Genomic DNA, 23717 nt, shown 5'->3' on the forward strand with positions numbered 1-23717 from the left:
ATGTCGAAATGGATTTGGGTGGAACCGCTGCGTAGGGTGACTATGGCTTGGGATCAAATAATCAAGTATTTTTATTTTATTAGTATTTTTTAGACCGCCCATTGTTTTTCAATGTGAGCATTCTTTGTAATTGTTTATATCTATAATAAGTTTACTGCTGTAATCTTTTGGAGAAAACAATAAAGAGTATCTATCTATGTAGGTACAATAAAATGTTTAATGTTTGAAGAAAATCATTGTTTCATTTGTACAGTTTTATATAGTTTAGCTTATAATGAATATTTTATTTATTCTGTTTACAAGCAATAAGTTTTAATTATTTAATATATCATTTTTAATTTATTGTTATCTTCTCCTTTCTTTCTTTCATACATGTGCTTATGTTACTTGCATACACCCATTCTAACTTGCCTACCTCGATTTGGAATCAAAATTTTTGTTTGTATAAATAAAATCCGTTATTGGCTGTATTCAGAAGAGACTTAGCATGTAAGTTTTTTTTAAGAGCTGTGGATTTTTGTATAAAATAAAATAAAAAAAAAAGTAAAAAAAAAAATCTCTGCCTTTATTGCAATTAATTGTTCCATAAGGAATTTGACGTGAAGATTTTCAAGACGACATGATAGTTTAGGTATTTACTGCATGTGAATATATTATTATTAAATTTATGAACTTGTATACTAATCTATGTATATGAAGTTTTCTCTAAATGAAAAAGAAAAAAAAAGGAAATATTTATTTTAATATTTATTACAGGCTTTAGATTCATATTATTTTTATTTTAAAAAGCTTTTTAACGATGCGATGTTTGTAGTGCAGGTACTACTGGAATATTACGAATTTGCTGTGTTAGAAAGATTTAAATAACAAATAACGATTTAAATTATCGAAATTGTTTTTTTTATCTTAGAAATGGCGCCAATAAAATCCAAGACTTCCGTAATATCATTTTAAAACTGGTCACCCCACCAAGTCTTCGTTCAGCTGACACGAGGTGATTACGCGGCTTGTTTATTTTGTTATTATTATTGTTTTTTATCTAAACACGATCGTGATTACCGAATGGAAATGCTATGGACGTCCAGCCGACTTATGAGTGATTTTTTTTCTCCTTTCTTACGGTCCGATTGAGCCCACTCTATACCCACTTAAAGAATTAGTGACTTTATATGGTAGGGAATTTTTAATTTGAATATTAACGTGTTCACTTGAAATGGGTTTCCGATGAGTGATTATAAAGGCTTGTGTTGTATTTTGACTTGTTGTGCAAACATTTCGGTGTGATTATTTTAATGTTTTCCCATTATATTGAATAGATAATAAATATTTATTTATTAAACTTAAATACGCTTACACAATGTAAAAGACGGACTTAACACTATATGGTGTGGAAAACATGTTGTGTTAATTATATATAAATATAAAAGGTGAAAAAAAATTTTTTTTGGAAATTAAATTAAATAATAATTTAAATTTAAAAAAAATGTGTAACTTATTAATTTCAATCAACATTTGTCAATATTTTCAGTGTCATTCATTTGTATTATTTGTTAGTTTTCTTTGGATAAATATATATATAAAAAAAATGTACACAATGTACTGCATAAATGATAAAATTATTTGTTGAATGTTTTTAAATGTTATCTGTAAATTATAGTTCACCAAATGAACAGAGCCTCGAACCCATGTCACTGAAGTTAAAGGTCGGCATCCAACCCGCATGTACATTTTGACATGTACATATGCGTATGACAGACAAGAAAAATAACATTTAACCTAGCCGTTACATTTTGGACTTGTAGGGTTGTCAGCGAGATATATCTATTTATTTAATAAATGTTTTAATGCAAATAAAATGATAAAAAGAAGTATACAAGAACAGGCATATTGGAATAGATTAATTATTAGAAGTAAAGATGAACCGTCAACTAGTGAGAAAGAAACATTAAGGTTTAATTACGCCGTAAACTTTTATTTTGAAGTAATTTAGCAGAGTATTTATTGTAATATTTAGACACATTATTCATATTTATATATTTATTAATATATTTAAATTATACAGTTTATTAGAGGCGACATATTTCTTTTCTTACAATTACCAGACAGCAACCAGAGAGCATCACTCTACGTACATCAAACATAGACTAATAAAGTTGCCATATTAAGAAATGTGTGGATTGCTTTCTCAACATAAACTTTCTTAATTATACAATATTATCATACCTACTTGTACAACAATTAGTACATTACAGTGGGTCAAGTTCCTTATGGCAGTTGATTGTGAAAGCTTATATTAAGCAATAGATAGTTATTGACTAATGATGGCAGATCAAACTATGAGTTTTTTTATTAATATTTAATTTTACTGAATCATGCATTCACTTTGAAATTATTTGAAAAACACGTACTAGTAGGTCCGGATGGATACAGTACGAGTAGGTATGGATGGATTCCCATTACTAGCAATTCCTTTCCCCCGCCCATGAATGATATTATTGTACTTATGCACACATAACAAATCAGTCTCTAAGGATTTCTAAATTACTAACCTACGGACTGCTTAAAAGGAAAGACGTAGGTAGCGTAGATATTAATATATTTACGTTAGTTAATGTATTAAATAATAAAATAAATTTAAAAATATTTCTTCCGTAAGAGTGACAACCCTATTTAGAAACATCGGCAACTAACATTAGTCACGACTAGTTGAGTCAGGGGTAATTTTTGTAGAATTCATGTAAAATGTTTTGTTTAACAAGTGTACAGACATCTAGTGATAACGTTATCTGTATAACAACTTATTTTAATTTGTAAGTGAACCCTAACTATCATAAGTTTAGGTAGTGGTTTTGTTAGGTAGACATTCGACGTTAAAATATTTTGGTATATCTATCTTATACTTAACTATACTTCATCGCGGGGAGAAGGGACTATTAGTAATTGAGATTAGCAATCTCATTGCTAGGAATATACCCTATTAGGTCGACCTGCACCCGGTTCGCCCTGGAAACCATGATTTGACAAAAATAGCAACTGGTGGTGTATCTTTCGTCCCCTTTTTACTAATTATATTTGCATAAGAAGAAAGGAGGCAACCATATGAATTACAGTTTTTATTTTATCATTCCTTCTATGTAATTCTTTGTTCTTAGGTTATTTCCTGTACTGTTGAGATTGATACGATTATAAGTGTTTTATTGCAAAAATGTCTTTTAATGAAAAAATATCCTAATCAGTTTACGTCTGTATTTAAAATTATCATCTATTTTTTCATTAGATTTCACGGAGTAAACAAAAAAGAACCAAATGGCGTATATATTGATTCAAAAGTGTATTAAAATTATATAAATACATTGTTGTTGTTTAAATTCAATATCAAATATTTTATATCTATTTCAATACGACTAAGCATTTGGAATAAAAAAATTTTAATTCAATTTTGGTAATATACAAAAAATTACTCACTTTCAAACTCTCTTAATGGATGCCTCGGAACAGAAAAAGCATTTACTTTTTATCTGTGTTGGATATACGTACTAATTTCGGTGACTTGATTTTATGTCTTAATACCAAAAGTAAGTATATAAACGAATATCCAATATTGCTTGTACTTTTAAAAAAATGCTTATATATCATAACTACAAAGGAATGTGAAATCAATGTATCTCATAGTGTATGCCAGCAGCAACAATGTTGTCTGATATTGCGACAGGTCATTTTCTGTAAGTAAAATCGAGTTCTATTTCAGACTTGGCATTTCGTGTTGAGAAAATTGAATTTCACGAAGTCGACAGTAGCACTGAAATACTTACAGCCAACAATTGGTTGGCAATAAAGAGATTGCAGACTTATAAGTAGAAGAAGAAGTTTTATATCAAATTTGATGATACATTACCAACGAATCTTAATATGCAATAATTAAAGTTTATGTTCCACTGTTTAAGCGCTTGTTTCTTTTTTATTAGGCAAGAAAGCATTAAAAATATGTTGGCTTATGTTTCCTATTCTATCGTTGGTTATCTGTTATAAAAGTCATACAAATTTGTCTGTCTTTAATTTGATTATTTCCAAAAATACATCGTAATAAATTCTAAACACCCACAAAAAACCGTGATACACTTTTTTTTTAATACAACACATAATGGCAAACAAGCTGACGGCCCACCTGATGGAAAGTGGTAATCATCGCCTATAGACATGAGCCGTACCATAGACATAACAGAGTATACTGTTTCGCTCATGATACCCCCCATGCGTTGCCATTCCTCAGGACTCAGATGTTATTCCTCTGTACCCTGTAAATTCACGCCATATCCCACCCTTCAAACCGAAACACAGCCATGCAAACACAACTGCTTCACGGTAGAAACACGAATAGGACAGAGGTACCCAAGCAATCGACTTTTGTACAAAGTCTCCCTCTGGTAAGTTGACACTTGTGACAAAATCTTCATTTGTGATAAATTTTTTATGGGACCGATCTGTAAGTATATCCCTTCAGTTACAAAAAGAATTTTCCTAATCGGTTTACAACTAACGAAGTTATAAAGTAACAAACAAAAAATACGAGGGAATCGAGAACTTCCTTCTTTTTGAAATCGGTTGTAAATTCCGTAGTATACGAACATTGTAGTTCGTTCACCCTAATCTCCGAAACCGCTCAACCAATTTCAGTAATGAAGTTATATAAATATGTATTGTTTGTTTAATTAAAGAAGTAAGGTAGTTTGCATCCCGATAAGAAAAAATAAGTAGGTAGGTGGTAGTAAAAGCCAAAACACTTTTGCAGTTAGTACGTAGTACAATTTTTGCACATTATAGTTACAATTAATTTGTAAAAGTTGTTATTATTATATCAGTCGTTAATTGTCCACTGGTGAACATAGGTCTTCCCCATAAGAGGAGTTTTGTCAGTAGTTGCCACGCTTGGCAGGCGGGTTGGCAACCGCTGTTAGGCTTTGGTGATATTTTAAAAGTAACGCTACTGCCCATCTCTCGACCATTGATTTCCTTTAGTCGCTTTTTACGAAACCCACGAGAAAAGAATGGTTGGTCCATTTTAGACCGATTCCGAGACCACATGGCAAATTCGTAAAAGTACTATATTTTTTTCATATCTACATGATTAAAGTGTCCAATTGTTACAATGAAATGTAGGTGTTTTCGGGGGAAAGGGATTGTTAGTAATGGAGACTAAAAATCCCATTGCTAGCAATATACCCAACAAGGTCGACCTCCTCATTGTTCCCCCTGGAAACTATCATGGTTAATTCCTGATGAATTCATCATGATGGGCTAACTGGCCTGTTTTCATTCTCATCGAACACCCTTCACTGGTGCTCCGCCAGCGTATCCCGTTAGCGCAGGCTGGGTTACCATTCAATTTTCATCCACCAAAAAAAAGTAGGTGTTTACATATGAATATTGTTATAACTTGGTAGCTATTTTAATTTGGATTTAGCATTCAAATTACTGATTCAAAGACGAAAGCCGTCGGCACTTTTGATCGACAACTGTGTTTATTTCTCACATTTGATTTTGTATTGTCGCGATTTTTTGCTGCCTGCCAATCGTGACCGCTCCGAGATACTTGTAAAAGATATAACCTGCTTATTTTACATATAATATAAGCCTTTTATGTTTTGCCGACGAATTTTTTGTCCATTCTTGTTAGTGCAATGCAACAAAAAGCGTGATAAATAATTTGACTATGTTTCACACTTGTTGTAGCTCGAACAAGCTTACATGTCTTATATGAACGGATAGGTATATATTTTTTTGTATATAACATGTTCATGTGGTTATGAATGTGAAAATTTTTGTAATGTTGTTTTAATATTTTTTTTATGCAATTAGAATGGCAAATTATGAAATTAAGAAATGGCTATTACTATTTGTGGACGAAAGGACTGTATGCTGGTATGGAAACACGGTGTTTTAGAAAGCTAATATAATTATATAAAAAAAGTACATAGCAAACCAACGGAGTAAAAAAGCGAAGGGAAAACAAAACCTAAACTGACACAGACTTCAAATTATAAAAAGAACATCTTTTTAATAAAATTAAAAAATAAAGTAAAAAGGTGTGTCGTGCACACTATTATTTATATGTTTTGTTATTTTTGCTGTTTTTGCCATGTATGATGTATTAAAGTAATAAATCTCTATGTAAATAAGTTGCAGGCTCACCTGATGGAAAGTGGTAACCGTCCCCTATAGACATGAACGGTACTATAAAAGTAATTTGGTATCTAGCTGGTAATTGACTATTGATTAAAAGCGTGGCAACTACTGGCAAAATCCCCCCAAAGGGGAGGCTTATGTTCAGCAGTGGACAGTTAAGGGCTGATATCGTCATAGTTGTAGAATACTGACGGATCTGACAAATATGACATATTAGGAGTACAAATAAGTTTCCGCCGTTTTATTGTGGATGGCGCGGCACGGAGTTTCGGTTAGCTTTCGCAGATGATAACCGGCTTAAAAAATAGTTTCGACATTCAAGACCAACATAACCTATTAATATTATTGATTTGATATTGGTAAAATATAATTTTTATAACTTGAAAATGTCAAAATTTGAGCCAAATAAGCGTCATTTGCGGGAAATATTAATTTACTTCTTTAATTTAAAGAAATCTGCTGCTAAGGCGCATCAATTGCTCGTAGAAGCATATGGTGAGGGTGCTTTGAGTGAGAGAACGTGTCGAGAGTGGTTTCAAAAGTTTAAAAACGGTGATTTCGACGTAGAAGACAAAGATCGCAGTGGAAGGCCAAAAATTTACGAGGATGCAGAATTGGAGGAATTATTGGAGGAGGATTCATCTCAAACACAAAAAGAACTTGCTCTAACATTAGAAGTCACTCAGCAAGCAGTCTCACATCGTTTAAAATCATTAGGAATGATTCATAAACAAGGAAATTGGGTTCCGTACGAATTAAAGCCGAGAGATATTGAACGCCGATTATGCTTAAGTGAAATGCTGCTAGCTAGACATAAAAAAAAGGGTTTTTTACATCGTATCGTAACTGGTGATGAGAAGTGGATACATTATGACAATCCAAAAAGAAAAAAATCATGGGGATTACCTGGCCACGCGTCAACATCAACAGCAAAACCGAATATTCACGGAAAAAAACTTATGCTGTGTATTTGGTGGGATCAGCTAGGTGTAGTGTATTATGAGTTGCTTAATCCGAGCGAAACAATTACTGGAGCCCTCTATCGAACACAATTGATGAGATTGAGCCGAGCTCTGAAAGAAAAACGCCCTCAATACTATTCTAGACACGAAAAAATTATTCTTCTGCATGACAATGCTCGTCCACATGTTGCGGCTCCCGTAAAAAAGTACTTGGAAACACTTGATTGGGAAGTGTTACCCCACCCGCCGTATTCACCAGACATTGCACCGTCCGATTATCACCTGTTTCGGTCCATGGCACATGCTCTGACGACGCAGCGGTTTACATCTTATGAGGATACCAAAAATTGGGTTGATTCGTGGATAGCCTCAAAAGACAAGGAGTTCTTCAGACGTGGAATTCGAATGCTGCCTGAGAGATGGGAAAAAGTGGTTGCAAGTGATGGGCAATATTTTATATAAATCTATATTACCGTTCTTCTATAATAAATATTTAATTTGTGTTAAAAAACGGCGGAAACTTATTTGTACTCCTAATATATAAATCCGTCAGTATTCTACGACTAAGACGATATGATGATGATGGTAATTGACCATATTATGGTCACGAAAATTTCATATATTATACATATAAATTTACGTTACTACGTATCATATATAAACTTTTATTCAAGTAAAACTGCTGGTTACTGCTAGGTTTTCATAAGTATTTCACCTGAAAAATAAACCTACTGGTGCAGTCTCACCGACATGGGCTCTCCACTGATTGCGCGCCGCGTGCCATTTGCATCAGCCTTATAGAAAGTACACTGAGCGGCGATAATATGTACATTTTGTTGTGCACAGAAACAGCAATCTGAATGAATACAAAATACAAAAATGAACGCAGGGTCCGTAAACATACAGTTACATACATAGTTATCGTAACCAGGTCCTTAAAATTAGTGTTAGTATACATTAATAGGTCGACAAAAATTTTATTTTCTTAGTAAACATTTTTATGTTATCGAAAACTAAAAAAAAATATTATTATTATCAAAAAAAAAAAAAAAAAACTATAACTGTGCTAACCAAGCGCAGCAACTTTTTTTTTTATACAACTTAGAATGGCAAACAAGCTGACGGCCCACCTGATGGAAAGTGGTAACCGTCGCCTATAGACATGAGCAGTACCATGAACATAACAGAGTATACTGTTTTGCCCATGATACCTCCCATTTGTTGCCATTCCTGAGGACTCAGGTGTTATTCCTCTGGTCAACTACTGGCAAAATTCCCCAAGGGAGACGCCTATGTTCAACAGTAAACAGTTAACAGCTGATATGATGATGCTGATGATGATGATGATGATGATGATAGCTTAACTCATAAAATAGCCCAAATTATTTAAGATTCAACACTACAAACGTGTCTTGATGTTAACAAAACATTCGGAGACTTGTGTTGGGAGTACGTAATATTATTTTAATGAAAAATAATTATCAAAATCTGTGAATTGGTGAAGGCTCAAAAAATTTACGTTAAACTGAAAATCTCTTTTTAAAGTTACTAACAATTACTTTATAACATTTAGGTATATAGGTTAGTCAAGTTTCTGCATATATTGTGAAGCTACGTATATTGCTGTAAAACAAATCGAAGCGGTCATATTTTTTTCATCCCGCCTGTACTGTAAATAGCAAAGCGATACGGAAACTAGTGCACCGTCTTTGTAATTTGAAAGCGTCGCCCCCACTCGGTGTAAGAGCCGAACTTTTCACCAAGGTGTTCATTCCACTTTAATAAAGTAAAGTAAGTATTAAGAGATGAACATAGAATTTAGTTTTTTATTGATATATTCATAATAGTAATAATCCGATTTAGCTTCTTACTGGTAGATTAATATTTATTTATTTATTTATTCATTAGTACAAATATGTGTACATGGCGGACTTAATGCTAAAAGCATTCTCTCCCAGTCAACCATAGGGAAGTGTCAGAATACTCGAATGCGGTACTACTAATTATTGATATACATACATACTAAAATTACATATATAAATGAATAAATATATATGAATAATAAATATACTTACACATATATGATATATACTATATTATACACGAAACTGAGAATAATATAAAGCACTTACTGCACGGATAAAGTAAAAAAGTGAGCGTGAACGCTTGTATGTATTAGATTTGAAGGATCAAATTTTTTTTAAATAAGTACTTCCCATGTTACAGGCTATTGTCGTGAGGACTTGGCAAAGAGTATGCCACTCCTTCCTTTCCCGAGAGTGCCGTAAGAGACGACAAAAGGAGGGTGAGGGATTGGCAGCAGCATCCCTCTTAAAACATCTCAAAATCCTAATTACGGTTACCAATCTGTATTTTCTGTTATCTTTACCATTAAGCTTAAGCCATTAACTGTCCACTGTTAAACATAGGTGTTCTTGAGGAGTTTTGCTAGTAGTTGCCATGTTTAACAAGCGGGTCGGCAATCGCAGTTAGAGTTTTTTTTTTTGATGGGTGAAAATGGTATGATAACCCCGCCTGCGCTAACGGGATGCGCTGGCGGAGCACCAGTGAAGGGTGATTGATGAGAATGAAAACAGGCCAGTTAGCCTATCATGATGAATTCATCAGGAATTAACCATGATAGTTTCCAGGGGGAACCGCGAGGAGGTCGACCTGGTTGGGTATAAATATTGCTAGCAATGGGATTCTCAGTCTCCATTACTAACAATCCCTTTCCCCCCATATAACTAGGTATAGGAGACACATGGTAAGATTACAATATGTGTTTACGTTATGGAGGTTATTTTAGGTAGTGTCGACCTTAGATCTCTTAAGTATATTTGTTAACTCTTGTCCACAATACAATATTGGCTGAGCCATTATTTGATTATTAAATGGTACGGTATCTATATCTCAATGACTAATGTAATTTATGACCTTGGTAATCTAGCGGCTTAACATATCAGTTTACCTTCCGTTGGTCGTAGGTTCGATTTCCGTACAGTACAAACATTTCTATTCATGAGTATGTATGTTTCTCAGTCTTCATTACTAACAATCCCTTTTCCCCCTAGACCTTAATGGTTGAACGATGGGCAGCAGCGTCTCTTTTGATGCATCACCAAAGGCCTGACTGCGGTTGCCAACTCGTCTGCCAAGCGTGACAACTACTGGCAAAACCCCCTTTAGAAGAAGAGAGGGGAAGGCCTATGTTCAGCAATGAACAATTTATGGCTAATATAAATACATCATACAATACATTTACAAAAGAAATATTCATGTAACGTCTAGTACTTATAGTGGTACAAGCTTAACTCAGTTTGGTTTCAGCTGTGTATAATATGTAGTGGTTTACTTGTATATATTTAATATCTGATGAAAATAACATTCCGTTTATTGCCTTGAGCATACATGAAGTTAGCAAATATAACCATTGCAAAACCCTTGATCAAACATTCAAATCCAGGCTTCAATAGGTCAAACATTGAAAATATGTTCTCATTCAGTTGCACGATTCTCATAAAATCCTAGAAACGTTTCTAGCAATCCCTCAGGAAACAGGCTTTGAGTAGGGTAACCAGAAGTGCCTCGAAAGTGGGGCAGAAAGTCAAAAAGAAGTTTAAAATAAAGATAAGAATATATAAGAATAATATAATTCTATTTGTTGCATCTCAATAAGAAATACTTATATTATTTGAGTATTTAATTGTAAAAAAAATTAATACTTTTCAAAATTAGCATGTTTTGTTCACAGCTAAAATAATTTTTTTAAAGTATCGTTTTAATAGGAAAAGCAAAGTTGCTTTTATAATTAAATAATTGTCTATAGGAAGAGGTTCGCAGTTAAATTGTTTTTTTTTTTATACGTGTTGATTTTATACAATTTTTTTGCGGTTGAACTAAGCGTTATGTCAACTAAACAAAATTTCAAAAACATTAAATCCTCCTTCTACTTTCACCATCATATCAGGCGTTGACTGTCCACTGCTGAACATAGGCTTCCCTTATATCGACATAGTCGTAGAATACTGACGGATCTTTATATGTAATATTCGTCAGATCCGTCAGTATTCTATGACTATGACGATATGTTGATATAAGGAATAGTCCCGAAGCATCTGCATCCACTGAATTCCTTCAATACATTTGGCGCCATCGCTCCATCCAGTGGAGGGTCGCCTGGCCCTGTGTTTGCCTGCACGGATGACTAAAGGTACTTAATGATCGAGAGATGGAAAGATTACTAAAAGCTTACTACGACTGCGAACCAGTATACCAACTGTGATAACTACTGGCAAAACCCCTCAATGGTAAACACCAGGAAAAATATATTTATATGTTGTGCACTAAAATTTAATAAAATATTGACAATTTATTTAAATAATCAAAGTATTTTTAAAAACATCTCCTGAACGACTCAACACATGGTAACTCTAGTTTCGCCTTTGACGCACCTTGCCGCTTTGCAATATGCGAGTGTAAACACACCCTATCTGAGTGCACAACCGTCTTTGTGAGTTTTCGTCTTATCTTCAAGTCATAGCTTTACCCACATTTCCTTAGTGCGGTCAACTCGTTTAAAAGTTCTATCACGTTTTCCATAACGCAAAGTTAATAAATACTTCAGTTCTACTAAATTCGATTTAGTATCATAATTCTAATCACTTTTTGTTTTTACCGGAGGGAGAATCTGTACAAAAATGATTTTTTTTTTATATATTTTATTTGTTTCGCTGTTTTTCTTATTTATATTTCTGACGCACACTTGTGTAATATAAATAACCAAACATTATTATACTTATTGTACAAGTCTCCCAAGATAACATTTACGTTTGTGGTTTAATTTTACGCTTTGGGTTTTAGTTTAATTACAAGTTCAGTGTTAAAATCAAAAGAACTGACGTGAGTTTGTTTGAGCGAGTTCATGAACGCAACCCGATGTGGTAGGTACGACGAGTGGGGTCACGTGGGATTTCATCGAACGAAAAAGCCAAAACAAAACTATTGATCAATTATTCAATCGAAAGTGTGCGCATTAAATTTTCATAATAAAAATAAGTTCTGGCACTAAAAACAATAGTTTACATGTTACTGATTGTTTTGTCATTAAGTTATTAATTACTACGTATGTAATATAGGTTAACTAAATCAGAGTATATACAACACTGGCCAGTAGGTTTAATAGTGCCATACGGATATTCCGTATTTACAGGTATATCCTAAACTAAATGGCAAAATTCTAAAAACTGCACTCGTCAATAGATGAGTTTAATTTCTAGAAGTTCGCCGTCCTAGAGTATACGAGTGGCTAAATAGTGGAAGCTTGGAAGTCACTTCGCTGATTACCTTACCTTACAAGCATTGAGTTATCACTTCAGTCTTTATATGCTTGAAATATCATTGGATTTAAAATTAATTAGCGTAGAAAAATGAATCAATAAATATGTTTATACGAGTACCAACGAGGACGGTGCTGTCAAACATATGGAATGATTTAAAATAGAAGCCTCAGAACTCTATAGACTATTGCAATACAGTATCACAAGCATCGGCAATTGTTGTGATAATTATGAAAATCTTGATTCCCTGATGTCAATAATGTAAATTTAGACATATTGATAGATTTGTCAGAATGTGAGTGAATGCGGAAATGACTGCGAGTAGAGAAGAATAGAAGAGAAAAACATTACGTTCATTTCAAATAATAATTCGGATAGGGGTAGAGAGATGATGATAATTATTTGAAAAAAAAAGAAAATTGAAACATATTCGGATTAATAGAAAAATATATATAGAAAATTGAAACAACTCGTCACCAGCCCGGCTAGCTCAGTCGGTAGAGCATGAGACTCTTAATCTCAGGGTCGTGGGTTCGAGCCCCACGTTGGGCGTAACTATTTTGATGTTGTTTATTTCGTTACTGTTTTTATATAATTTTGTAATTTAATTTTCATGCACGTATTTGTATTTATGTCATACATTTAGTTATTTTTTTATATAAATTAGATTTAATCTACCTATATAATAGAATCCTCATCTTTTATTCAATTTATTCACTTAATTAAATAATTTCATATATATTTTTAATGTAAATACATACATAAAAAAGTATGAAAATAAAATAGCTAAATCTTTCAAATTATTAATGTAGATGATGTGAGAAGTATGCAGATACAGCTAAATTTTAATTTTCAATTATAGTTAATCCTGTCCTCTAGTGACAGATTCTAAAACTAAACGTATACCTACTCATTGTTATGTAATAATAGCTTGCTTTGTTTGTAATTGAGCCTATAAGTGTTACTATTATTTAATAGGTGGCGCTCTCGCCGGTTTAAAAATCTTTTATAGTGACATGATAGATGGCGCTGACGGTCAATTGCACTTGAAATTGTGCATCTTAGATAAGTAGGTCTGTATGTTGTTTTTTATTATTATTTGTAGGAATTTGGATTTCTGATAAAGAGTATACAATTAACTTTTTAAATACTAAAGGATTTATTTGTATTTTTTATGGATGAAAGTGGAGTACACTATCTATACAACGTACAGGGTAAGGTACCAGTGTAGGATCCGCTGAGACGGTTAGAATAAAATCAAGTTAGTTTGCTCAATTCTGACGAATTCACATTAAATTAATAACTGGTTTGTTTATATTTATATATGCGTGTTTGGCATATTATGTCAAAGTGGCATATTATTTTTTTGGTGGATGAAAATGGAATGGTAAGCCCGCCTGCGCTAATGGGATACGCTGGCGGAGCACCAGTGAAGGGTGATCGATGAGAATGAAAACAGGCCAGTTAGCCTATCATGATGAATTCATCAGGAATTAACCATGAGAGTTTCCAGGGGGAACCACGAGGAGGTCGACCTGGTTGGGCATATTGCTAGCGATGGGATTTTTAGTCTCGATTACTAACAATCCCTTTCCCCCCAGAGGCATATTATTAAATCATCGACGTGCATCTTACAGGCAAGAGTTGAGGTATTTGCCTCCACCGGTGAGATGCAAGATTATCCCACATGACAACATCATCAGAATGAGTAGTTACTCATATTGATGATCTAGCCGCACCTTTTTGCTCGTTAATCAAATTTTTCTCAGAATCCATATTGTTTCAATAACAATTATGTAGGTGTAAGTTAAATATTAAAAATTGTTTTTGTGTAACAATCAGGAAAATCATTTAATCTTAATGTTGTCTTAGCTGGCAGTGGCTGGTACATTTCGTTGGTATTATTTCGTAGGTATAATAATTTAATTTCAAGCAATATATTCTATTAATTCGATCTACTAGTGATGAATTCGTCACGGTGAGCCAACTGCCATGACTGCACCTCACCTGTCGTTATTTATTGTTATTCTATCAGTGTATAACGATACTAAAAATGGAGTTACTATTCCATTTTCTTCTTAACCTTGTTAACTTATTTTAATTTATTTAACACATTCCTCTTACGGGAATGCAGATAACCACGAGAAAGGAAGGGGTGGCCTTTTCTATACCGAGGCCGAGCATATTTATTTATATATAAGACAAAAAGACCGTAACAAGCTGTCGTAACGAACTTTACTTCATCATCATTAGACAAACAGTAAGACCGTTGATGGCACCTTTACACAGATTAGTATGAACAAATCCACAATTTCGAGTAATCCTTACGACACTCCGTAAACAATGGTGTCTAAAACGTTTACGTTTTTATACCATTATCGCGAGTAATTGCTCCTGGTTTCCTGTGAGCATTCGTCAATCATCATTTAGTGTAATTTATGTTTGTATAAAACATACTTGACGTGAGACACGATCTTTATTGCATGTAACGTCTTAGTACAAATATGTGGCTGGAGATCTGCTTCGCGTTACTAGGTAAGGACTAATATTATTTTTATTATCAAGTACAAGTTTCCTTTTTTACTTATTATTAATTAAAAAAGTAACCAAGTTTTATTGAAATTTTCACAGAAACATTCACTAAATAAAATTAATAAAAAATTTAAACATTCCATCTAATAATCGATCTAATAATGGCTCAGGATAGGCAAGAGTGGAAACGGTTGGAGGAGGCCTTTGCCAAATGGCAAACAGATCTTCAAAAAATAAGCAAAAAACAATTATTAGAATAAGTTATTTTGTTTTTTTTTTTAATTTTATGTTTGTTTTTAATATACTAAGTTGATCTGAATAAAAGCTATATTATTATTATTATTATATCTAATAATCGATAGTTTTTGATTGTCTTAATCGAGTGAATTATTTGTTTGTACATTCATTACTTCTATTAAAATGAACAATTTAATTAACATAAGCACCCAAATAAAATAAGCGAGATCAAAAACAAAGTGTCGTGTTCAAATTGAATCTATAATGGCGTGGATTTTTAAGTAATTTCAATTGAGTCATATTCTAAGAACAAGGACACTGTACAAATAAATTCAGAATCATAAATTGTTGCACGACTTTTAGTAAGGAAGCTAGGGGAGTTAAAAAACTGACTTTATATTTCGGTGTCTCAAGTGATATTTATTGCTAGTTTAGTATTGTATTTAAAGCAATAGGAATGTCGTATTTGCAAGAAAAAAAACTTAAAAAACCGAGATTAAAAAAATAATCGTTACACATACGATTAGTTTCGTATTTAAAACATTAGTAATGTCGTATTTGCAAAAAAAAAAAAACCGTACTCAATCTCGGATCATGGTTCTTTTTTTAATCTCGTTTTTATGATATTATATACATATACGTATAATTACGTATAATGTACGTATAATTATAAAATATAGGTATAATTTGTTATACCTACAAGGAATAGATTTTATGTAACTCGCCGATGAAACGATACTCCTCCCTTATATTACGTTCTTAGCGGGGAAGTATTATAATTTACTAGCGATCCACCCCGGTTTCGCACGAATAGATAAATAAAAAATAAATTATCAAGCCAGTTCAGACATTTTAATAATTAATAGACATTTTTTTTTATATTTTGGGTTACATTATTGCAGTTTTCGCAGAAATCTCTATTAAAAAAAAATAACATATACCCTATATTATTTGCCGATAATGTAGCTTTGTATAAATAAAAGAATTTTTAATATCAAGTAGTTTTATCCATTATAAACAAACAAACATATAAAAAATCAAATCTCTCCTCTTTATAACGTTAGTATATAGAGGAAAGATTCTAATATTAGTATATTAAATATAAAGCAAGTTTATTAATCCCTAATATAAACAAGCTCTTCGTTATATTTGCATCTTTACGCATTTCAATTGCTCCATTTACATTTAAGAATTCATTAAATTTATCAATGCTTATTTTGAAGTTTTTAATTACTTAGTATGATATATATTATTGGAACATCAATTAATATCTAGTGCAATCAATCACTAATGGAATAAACCATATGAATCATCTAATCATTGTTGATTTTATAACTTGTTTTGCATTAATTATTTACTTGCTAAGGATGGTACATAGCTAATGGTATTCAGTGATCTTTCTATTTATTATATACTAATGATCCACCCTGGCTTCGCATAAGTAGATAGAATTTTTGAAAATATTATTATAGCCTATTTAACTTGTTGATAATGTAATTTTCTATAGGTGAAAGAACTTTTAAAATCCGAATAGTTTCTTAGTTTATTTTTTTTATGCTACTTAGAATGGCAAATAAACTGATAGCCCACCTGATATATATATATATATATATATATATATATATATATATATATATATATATATATATATATATATATATATATATATATATATATATATATATTGTTTTTTTTTATGAGTGATAATGGAATGGTAACTCCGCCTGCGCTATCGGTATATGCTGGCGGGGCACCAGTGAGGGATGACAGGTGAGTATGAAAAAGTAGGTCAGTTAGCCCGTCGTGACGAATTCCATTAGAATTAACCACGACGGTTTCCAGGGGAAACCGCGTGGAGGTCGACCTGATAGGGTGTATTGCTAGCAATGGGTCAATTAGACCCCATTACTAACAATCCCTTTCCGCCAGTATATTGTGTTGCCCATGATACCCTCATATTTTCGAGTTTACCTATTACAAACAAACGATCAAAACTTTTCTCTTAATAATATTATTATAGACCAGTATATTTGTATCTGGTTTTATCTTCAAAACTGGAATACTTGCACGTACTGTGTAGTCATTTATACACTACAGTTGAGTAATAAAAAAACAGTTAATAGGATCAGATAGAGCATGCCCCATCTGAGATGAGTTAAGAGTCTCCGGAACAGGCGAACATACGTAAGGTGAATTACTAAAGAGGATTGAAAAAGAGAATTTTTAAATGCATGATAATGGAATGGTAACTTCGCCTAGGCTAACGGTATACGGTGGCATTGTATCAATAAAGGATCATAGGTGAGGATGAAAAGGCTGGTCCGTCAGCCCATCGTGATGAATAGTAATGGACAGAGAGTATTGCTAGTAATGGGGCTGCTAATCTCCACTACTTATAATCGCTTCTTCTCTCGAACAAGAGATGTCTGTAAGGGTAGTTTTTATAAGCATTAATTTTTCGCTTTTTCCCCAGCAAGAGATTAGGTGCAAATTACAGCATTCAGAGGTATAACACTGTAGTTCTCAGGATTGTCAACGCATGAGCAGTCCCGTGGACTTTACACTGCATTCTGTCATGTCTATAGGCAACGATTGGCCTTATTTATAATTTATTATCAATTGGACCGTCAGCTTATATATAATACTTACGCATAAAATGTATCATGACGTATTATTTAATAAATAAAATGAGTGTTTACGCATTGTAAAGGTGCAGAAATTATGAAACAAAATAAATATAGAAGTTATAAAGGAATTATTCATAACTATTTGTCACAAAATTTGTATGAAAAAGTTGACCTGTATTTCTCGAAGCATTTCTATGGAGAGGAGGAGAGATTTTAATTTAAAAAAAAAAGGAAACAAATTGTTAATAATAAAGGCCAATAGCTCCATTACTAGCACACCCTATCAGGTCCGCCTCCACGTGGTTCTCTCTGGAAACCATCGTGATTAATTCTAGTTGAATTTGTCGTTATGGCATGGCATGACATGGCATAACTAAGATGCTTATATTTGCATCTGTCATTTATCGTGTTTCGGCGTGCCCCGCCATCGTATACCGAAACACAGGCGAGGTAATCATTCCATTAGTACCCATTAAAAAACCCTTCCAACTAAAACATAGACACTGAAAGAACTGCTTGGCGACTGAAACTTTATTGAGTTACTTACGTATAATAACCAACTTATGCACAAAGCAATATGACGGCGGGTATGTTTTTGCTGCAGGTGTTTTATTTAATTATGTAAGCTAAGCACATCTTATAATTAATTACTCGGCACATAATTGCCTGTTTCAATTATGCTATATCTTACTTCATCTGCAGTTCTTAGTTGTTATTATTAGGTGAGATAAAAAAATAAAAGGATCTATTTTTTTCTTGGTAATAATACTATAATAAGTTTATAATAGTTATGGCATAGAATAACAATTACCTAATAATTTCGGATAATTTTAATGTGCTTACGGATTTCAAGTGTCTATATGTTATGATCCTTATGAATATCAAAACTGTTACAGTAAGTTTGTTTGTTTGTTCGTGGCGTCAGTTCAACCAAATATTACGAAGTTTTGGTATACTCGTATTTAGCATGTGGAAGGTATTAGACTATTTTTTTATCTCGGCCAGTCAATAAACCCCTATTACACAAATGAAGTCGCGGTCAAATATTAGTTATTATATAAAAGAAACAATTATCATCATTTTAGTCATTAATTGTCTACTGCTGATCATGGATCCTCTCATAGACTACCACAAGAAATGTTTCTGACTTGAACCACCTACCTCGAATAAGTCTCCGTCGGGGGAAAAGGGATTGTTAGTAATGGAGACTGAGAATTCCATTGCTAGCAATATACCCAACCAGGTCGACCTCCTTGCAGTTCCCCCTGGAAACTATCATGGTTAATTCCTGATGAATTCATCATGATGGGCTAACTGGCCTGTTTTCATTCTCATCTATCACCATTCACTGGTGCTCCGCCAGCGTATTCCGTTAGCGCAGGCGGGGTTACCATACCATTTTCAACCAAAAAAAAAATAAGTCTCCGTCTTCTTACTACATTTGGTGTTACTGCTCCATCTAGCGAGGAATTCCACTAACCTGTGTCTACTCAATTAATCATAAAGGACAGTATAACAGTATAGATATTAGTTATATTATTAAGCAGTTGCTTCATCCCGCAGCTTAACCCGTTTTTTTTATTCAGGTCATTATCGCTCTTTATGGCTAATTGAAATCAAACCCAGTCAACGCTCAGAATGACTGATAAACAAACATAAATATAGTTTTCACAATTTTTATATTAGTATAATAATAGTAGACCGTGTGGTACCGGCATTGAATGGGCAACTTCTTTCTTTCCCGTATGTGTCGTAAGAGGCGACTAAGGGAACTTACTTGTTTAGAGATGGGCAGCTAATGACTGATGTAATAATAATAAAAAGGACATATTTGGGGTTAATAAGTACTTATAAATTTATTAGTCTCTGTGATAATAAACTCATTAATCTCTATTCGTATTGGCACATTTTGCAAGCAAGAAAATATCGTAGAGGTTGAATTAAAGTTCTTTTTACTTTGATCAAATAGAAAATATGTATACATTTATAATATACAAAAGGCGCTGTTGGTTACAGTCAAAAATAGCTGAACACTATTCACTAAAATTAGCCTTTATTGTATTATATTAGAAGGTCGTAAATGTTTAGGTATAGACTTTTGTATTTGATTGTACACTCATTGTCAAGGACGTAGTAGCCTTGACTTTGAACATCGATTATATATACGTAATTCCATTGATATTATACTATAAATTTAACTTTCAAATACCTGGTACAAAACTATCAAAGGTTGTATATAATATACCAGTACATAATGAGCTCCCTGCCAAGGTTTTCCACACATAACCACAGTATGAGATTCTTCAAAAAGTGTATATTAAGATTTCTTTAGGGTCGGCAACGTGCATGTGACACCCTTAGTGTTGCAGGCGTCCTTAGGTATAACCACTTACCATCAGACGGGTTGTATGGTTGTTTGTCATCTTCTTAGTATAAAAAACATACATATTCTGCCTGACTTGATATATATTCTGTCTGAATGGTAAAGAGTAAGGGAGGCAGTGAATTTTTTTATCAAATTTAGAATCAGTATCCCTATTGTTAGCAATATACTTAATCATGTATAAAGGCTGTATGCTTTTGCCATCTTTGAGGTATAAAAAAAAATCAACGGTAGTCACTTTCCATTAGGCCTATAGATAATTTTACCGCACGTGGTAATATAAAAATTATTACCATTTTATTACATTATATAATAGTATATTTTTTTATTAATTTATGATTAACAGCTATCTCCAACACAAGTTGCGATGTATCATCAAAAATGGATTTTGAAAACGAACAAGATTCTGTTACTACAGTTGTCAGTAATTCTAGTAAAGTGGAAAATGAAGACGTTGAAGTGAAGCACACCATAGTTGTATCAACAAAACTCAAGAACAACAATCGCAGGGGACTACACAGTAGCAGTGATGGTCAGTATCGACTGTTGAGAATTTTTGTATTCATAAAAATATTTATTTATTTATTTAAGGCAACAAACAGTTTTGACAACACATATGACAATTACATAATTTATCATCCAATAATAGTTTGCATTTGCAGATGTATAATGCAAGTAATGGAAAGGCACACAACAATAATGATGCTTTTTATTCAAACAAGTATAATATAGTAAAACATTTTCATCATGTGTAGTGAAACTATTGTCATTGTGATGAGGTAGTCAAAGACTACCATCGTAAGGTCGCTATGATGAACCATATTCGAGTAGTCTGCTTGGACATATTCCATAATGTCTAAACAAAATTTTATAAATTAACGTGACAGGAGTGAATTTACATTAAAAGGTTTTAGTGTCGACGAGATTTCAACGAACAACAATTACACGACAAGCTGTTAAAATAACTAGTAGGAGGATCTTAATGCTTATATGTACAAGAACTTGGAAAATAATATTAAAATAATATTAAATCGCTAGTGAATTTAGCTCCTTTTATTCATTTTGTTTTCTATTTTTAAAGAATATTCTTTAGTTACTTTTAGAACTAAATCTTAAATATATAATACTTGGATAAAGTTCCAAAATAAAATGCGCTAAATATGCGGATATGTGGTGGAGATATAGATACTGCTCAAACCCGTTCGGTACCATTCGTTCGAATAAATACGCATTTTGTATAACAAGTAATACTATTAGTTGTTTTTTTTTCTTATTAGTGCCACTAGCATTACGGTCATGTCACCATCCTATAAAGTGGGCATTGCCCTTTATGCAAACCGATACTTGAAATTAAAGTCAGTCATGAACTACTATAGCATGAGCACTAATTAAAAAAAAAATAACGGCTTTTTAACAAGTTTCCATATGATGATGGAGAAAGAATAAAAAAAAAAACAGCGTATCACCACTCTTTTTTATTCTCAGGATGATTTTACAAGCATCTAAGGAGAGAAATTACATTTTAAGTTTGGTAATAGTAGACTTATATCCTCCTAATACTGAGAACGACGAAAATGGATAGTAAATAGCTGTTCAGTCCATTTAATACTGATATAATTTTAAATCTATACACAATTATAAATTTGATGTAGTATTTAATTTCAGGAGATTCTGGCATACTAACTTACAACGTTGGACACGCATCGAGACCAAACAAAGATACAGACAGCGGTGAAGTACCCGTTGTTCCAGGCTTCAAAGCTATCGAGACCACACAGATTCGAACACCAGATAGTAGACAGAAAGGTCAAATTTATCCTGATTCTGTTTTCATAAACCGAAACATAAGAGACGAATATGATGTCATACCCAATATAGCTACAAATCCGATGCAGTGGAAACCTTCTAATTATTTTAATAATATAAACTGGTGGGGTTCCTCCGGTCATGGTGAAAGACAACCAAATTTTGTTAGAAGAATCGATAGACCCACTATAGGGAGTCCAAATAATTTTCATAGAAAGATTACTATCGATGGCATGAGAGAATTCTACTGCAGAAAATGTATGGAAATGAGCAATGGACAGATGAAAGGGTGTATCCAACAACGAAGTAAACCATGGTATATAATAGAGACAACAACGAACAAGGTAAAGTTGGACGGTAAATTGGCGAAATTAAACTAATAGCTCGCTCCATTGTTTTTGTTCATCCCGTGTACGTAATGTTGGGTAGCAAAAACGTGGCGGTGATATGATCTGTGCAACCTTGAAATGTTGAGAGCCATAATGAGACTCCATAATTGTATTCGTTGTATTCGCATCCGTTAATGTTCTTATTACGTGTAATTATTTTTATAATTATAGTAAAATAGTCATATTATTAATAATCCTACTTGAAATAACAACCGCCTGGCCGGTGTGGTAGTATGAGAGAGAAACTCGAAATGTGAAAGTTGAAAATTTGTAAAGAAGTTTGGATGTTTGTTGTTCAAATACGTTTAAACGGCAGAATGGATTTGAATTGAAATTCATACGTAACTACGTGTAGTTCACATTAATATTCCATGAAAGATCTTTTTTAAAACACGAAATTTTTTTTCATCAACTTGGAATAATAAACAAGCTGAAACAGATGAGCCAGCTGAGCTGCATTCATATTCACCTATCATCTCTTATTGGTGCACCGTCAGTGTATTCTGATAAAGTAGGCGAGATTATCATTCTATTTTCACGAATTAAAAAAAAATCATATTTTGCTATTTAGTAGGAGTAAGGGTGTATGACCTCGTAATTGCACTGCTATATTCCACCATTCAAACACAAACACAACCAACCAATCTACTTATTTTTTTTTAAATTTAACTATAATAAGATAGGTGACCAACAAGGTAAAAATAATCTATACTTCAAATACGTGTAATTAGCAGACATATGGGTTGTTAAGATATTATCTGTTTTCTGCGGCTTTATCTGCCTGGAATCTACTACCGCTTCTTCGTTAATAAATATTTACAGATTAAAAGGATTCACCGATCTACCTTTTAGGAAAGGGTGTAGATGATTTCGTGATTAACAGTGACTTTTATAAATAAGCAATATATAATTCTGGAATAAAAACTAGTTCTTCATTGCATGTAGTACGCATACACAAAATTTCATAAGGATTGGTTGAATCGGTTTCATAAAATAACAAACAAACACACTTTCATATTTATAATATTGTATTGTTTTTGTTATTATTTATTAATAATATTATTTGAGTTTCATTATATTTGTAAATTTGATAATTTTTCATGAACAAATTTGTCTATTTCTATTTCATTAAAAATAGACATGAATCTTTAAACTACCACTTTCTATCGTCGAACAACGTCGACAAGCAGTTCACGCCAAAACTTGACAGCCTAAATTGTCGCGTACAGCGCGATTTCAGAAATCTATCCTCCCACGAA

At 32.8% G+C, this 23717-nt stretch overlaps 1 protein-coding gene and 1 non-coding gene across 2 annotated transcripts; both read left to right on the plus strand.

The window, feature by feature from the left end:
• Positions 1–12963: 12963 nt before the first annotated feature.
• On the plus strand, positions 12964–13036 carry Trnak-cuu (transfer RNA lysine (anticodon CUU)). The gene has a single exon. It is a non-coding gene; the product is annotated as a tRNA-Lys (tRNA).
• Positions 13037–14879: 1843 nt separating this feature from the next.
• LOC113518376 (uncharacterized) lies at positions 14880–22459 on the plus strand. The gene is made up of 3 exons (XM_026903267.3): positions 14880–15019; positions 20610–20795; positions 21929–22459. Exons 1-3 carry the CDS (start codon positions 14989–14991, stop codon positions 22447–22449), a joined length of 738 nt encoding a protein of 245 aa, XP_026759068.2. The 5' UTR covers positions 14880–14988; the 3' UTR covers positions 22450–22459.
• The last annotated feature ends 1258 nt before the right edge of the window (positions 22460–23717 follow it).

This window comes from Galleria mellonella, unplaced genomic scaffold (assembly GCF_026898425.1).
Source record: "Galleria mellonella isolate WM207_F2 unplaced genomic scaffold, CSIRO_AGI_GalMel_v1 utg171, whole genome shotgun sequence".
Lineage (NCBI taxonomy): Eukaryota > Metazoa > Arthropoda > Insecta > Lepidoptera > Pyralidae > Galleria > Galleria mellonella.

What these genes read in the sequence shown, in the direction of transcription:
- LOC113518376 (XM_026903267.3), top strand. Translation starts at nt 14,989, where the DNA reads ATGTGGCTGGAGATCTGCTTCGCGTTACTAG. An exon ending in GATCTGCTTCGCGTTACTAG is followed by an intron (nt 15,020 to 20,609) that starts GTAAGGACTAAT and finishes TATGATTAACAG; the next exon opens with CTATCTCCAACACAAGTTGC. An exon ending in ACTACACAGTAGCAGTGATG is followed by an intron (nt 20,796 to 21,928) that starts GTCAGTATCGAC and finishes ATTTAATTTCAG; the next exon opens with GAGATTCTGGCATACTAACT.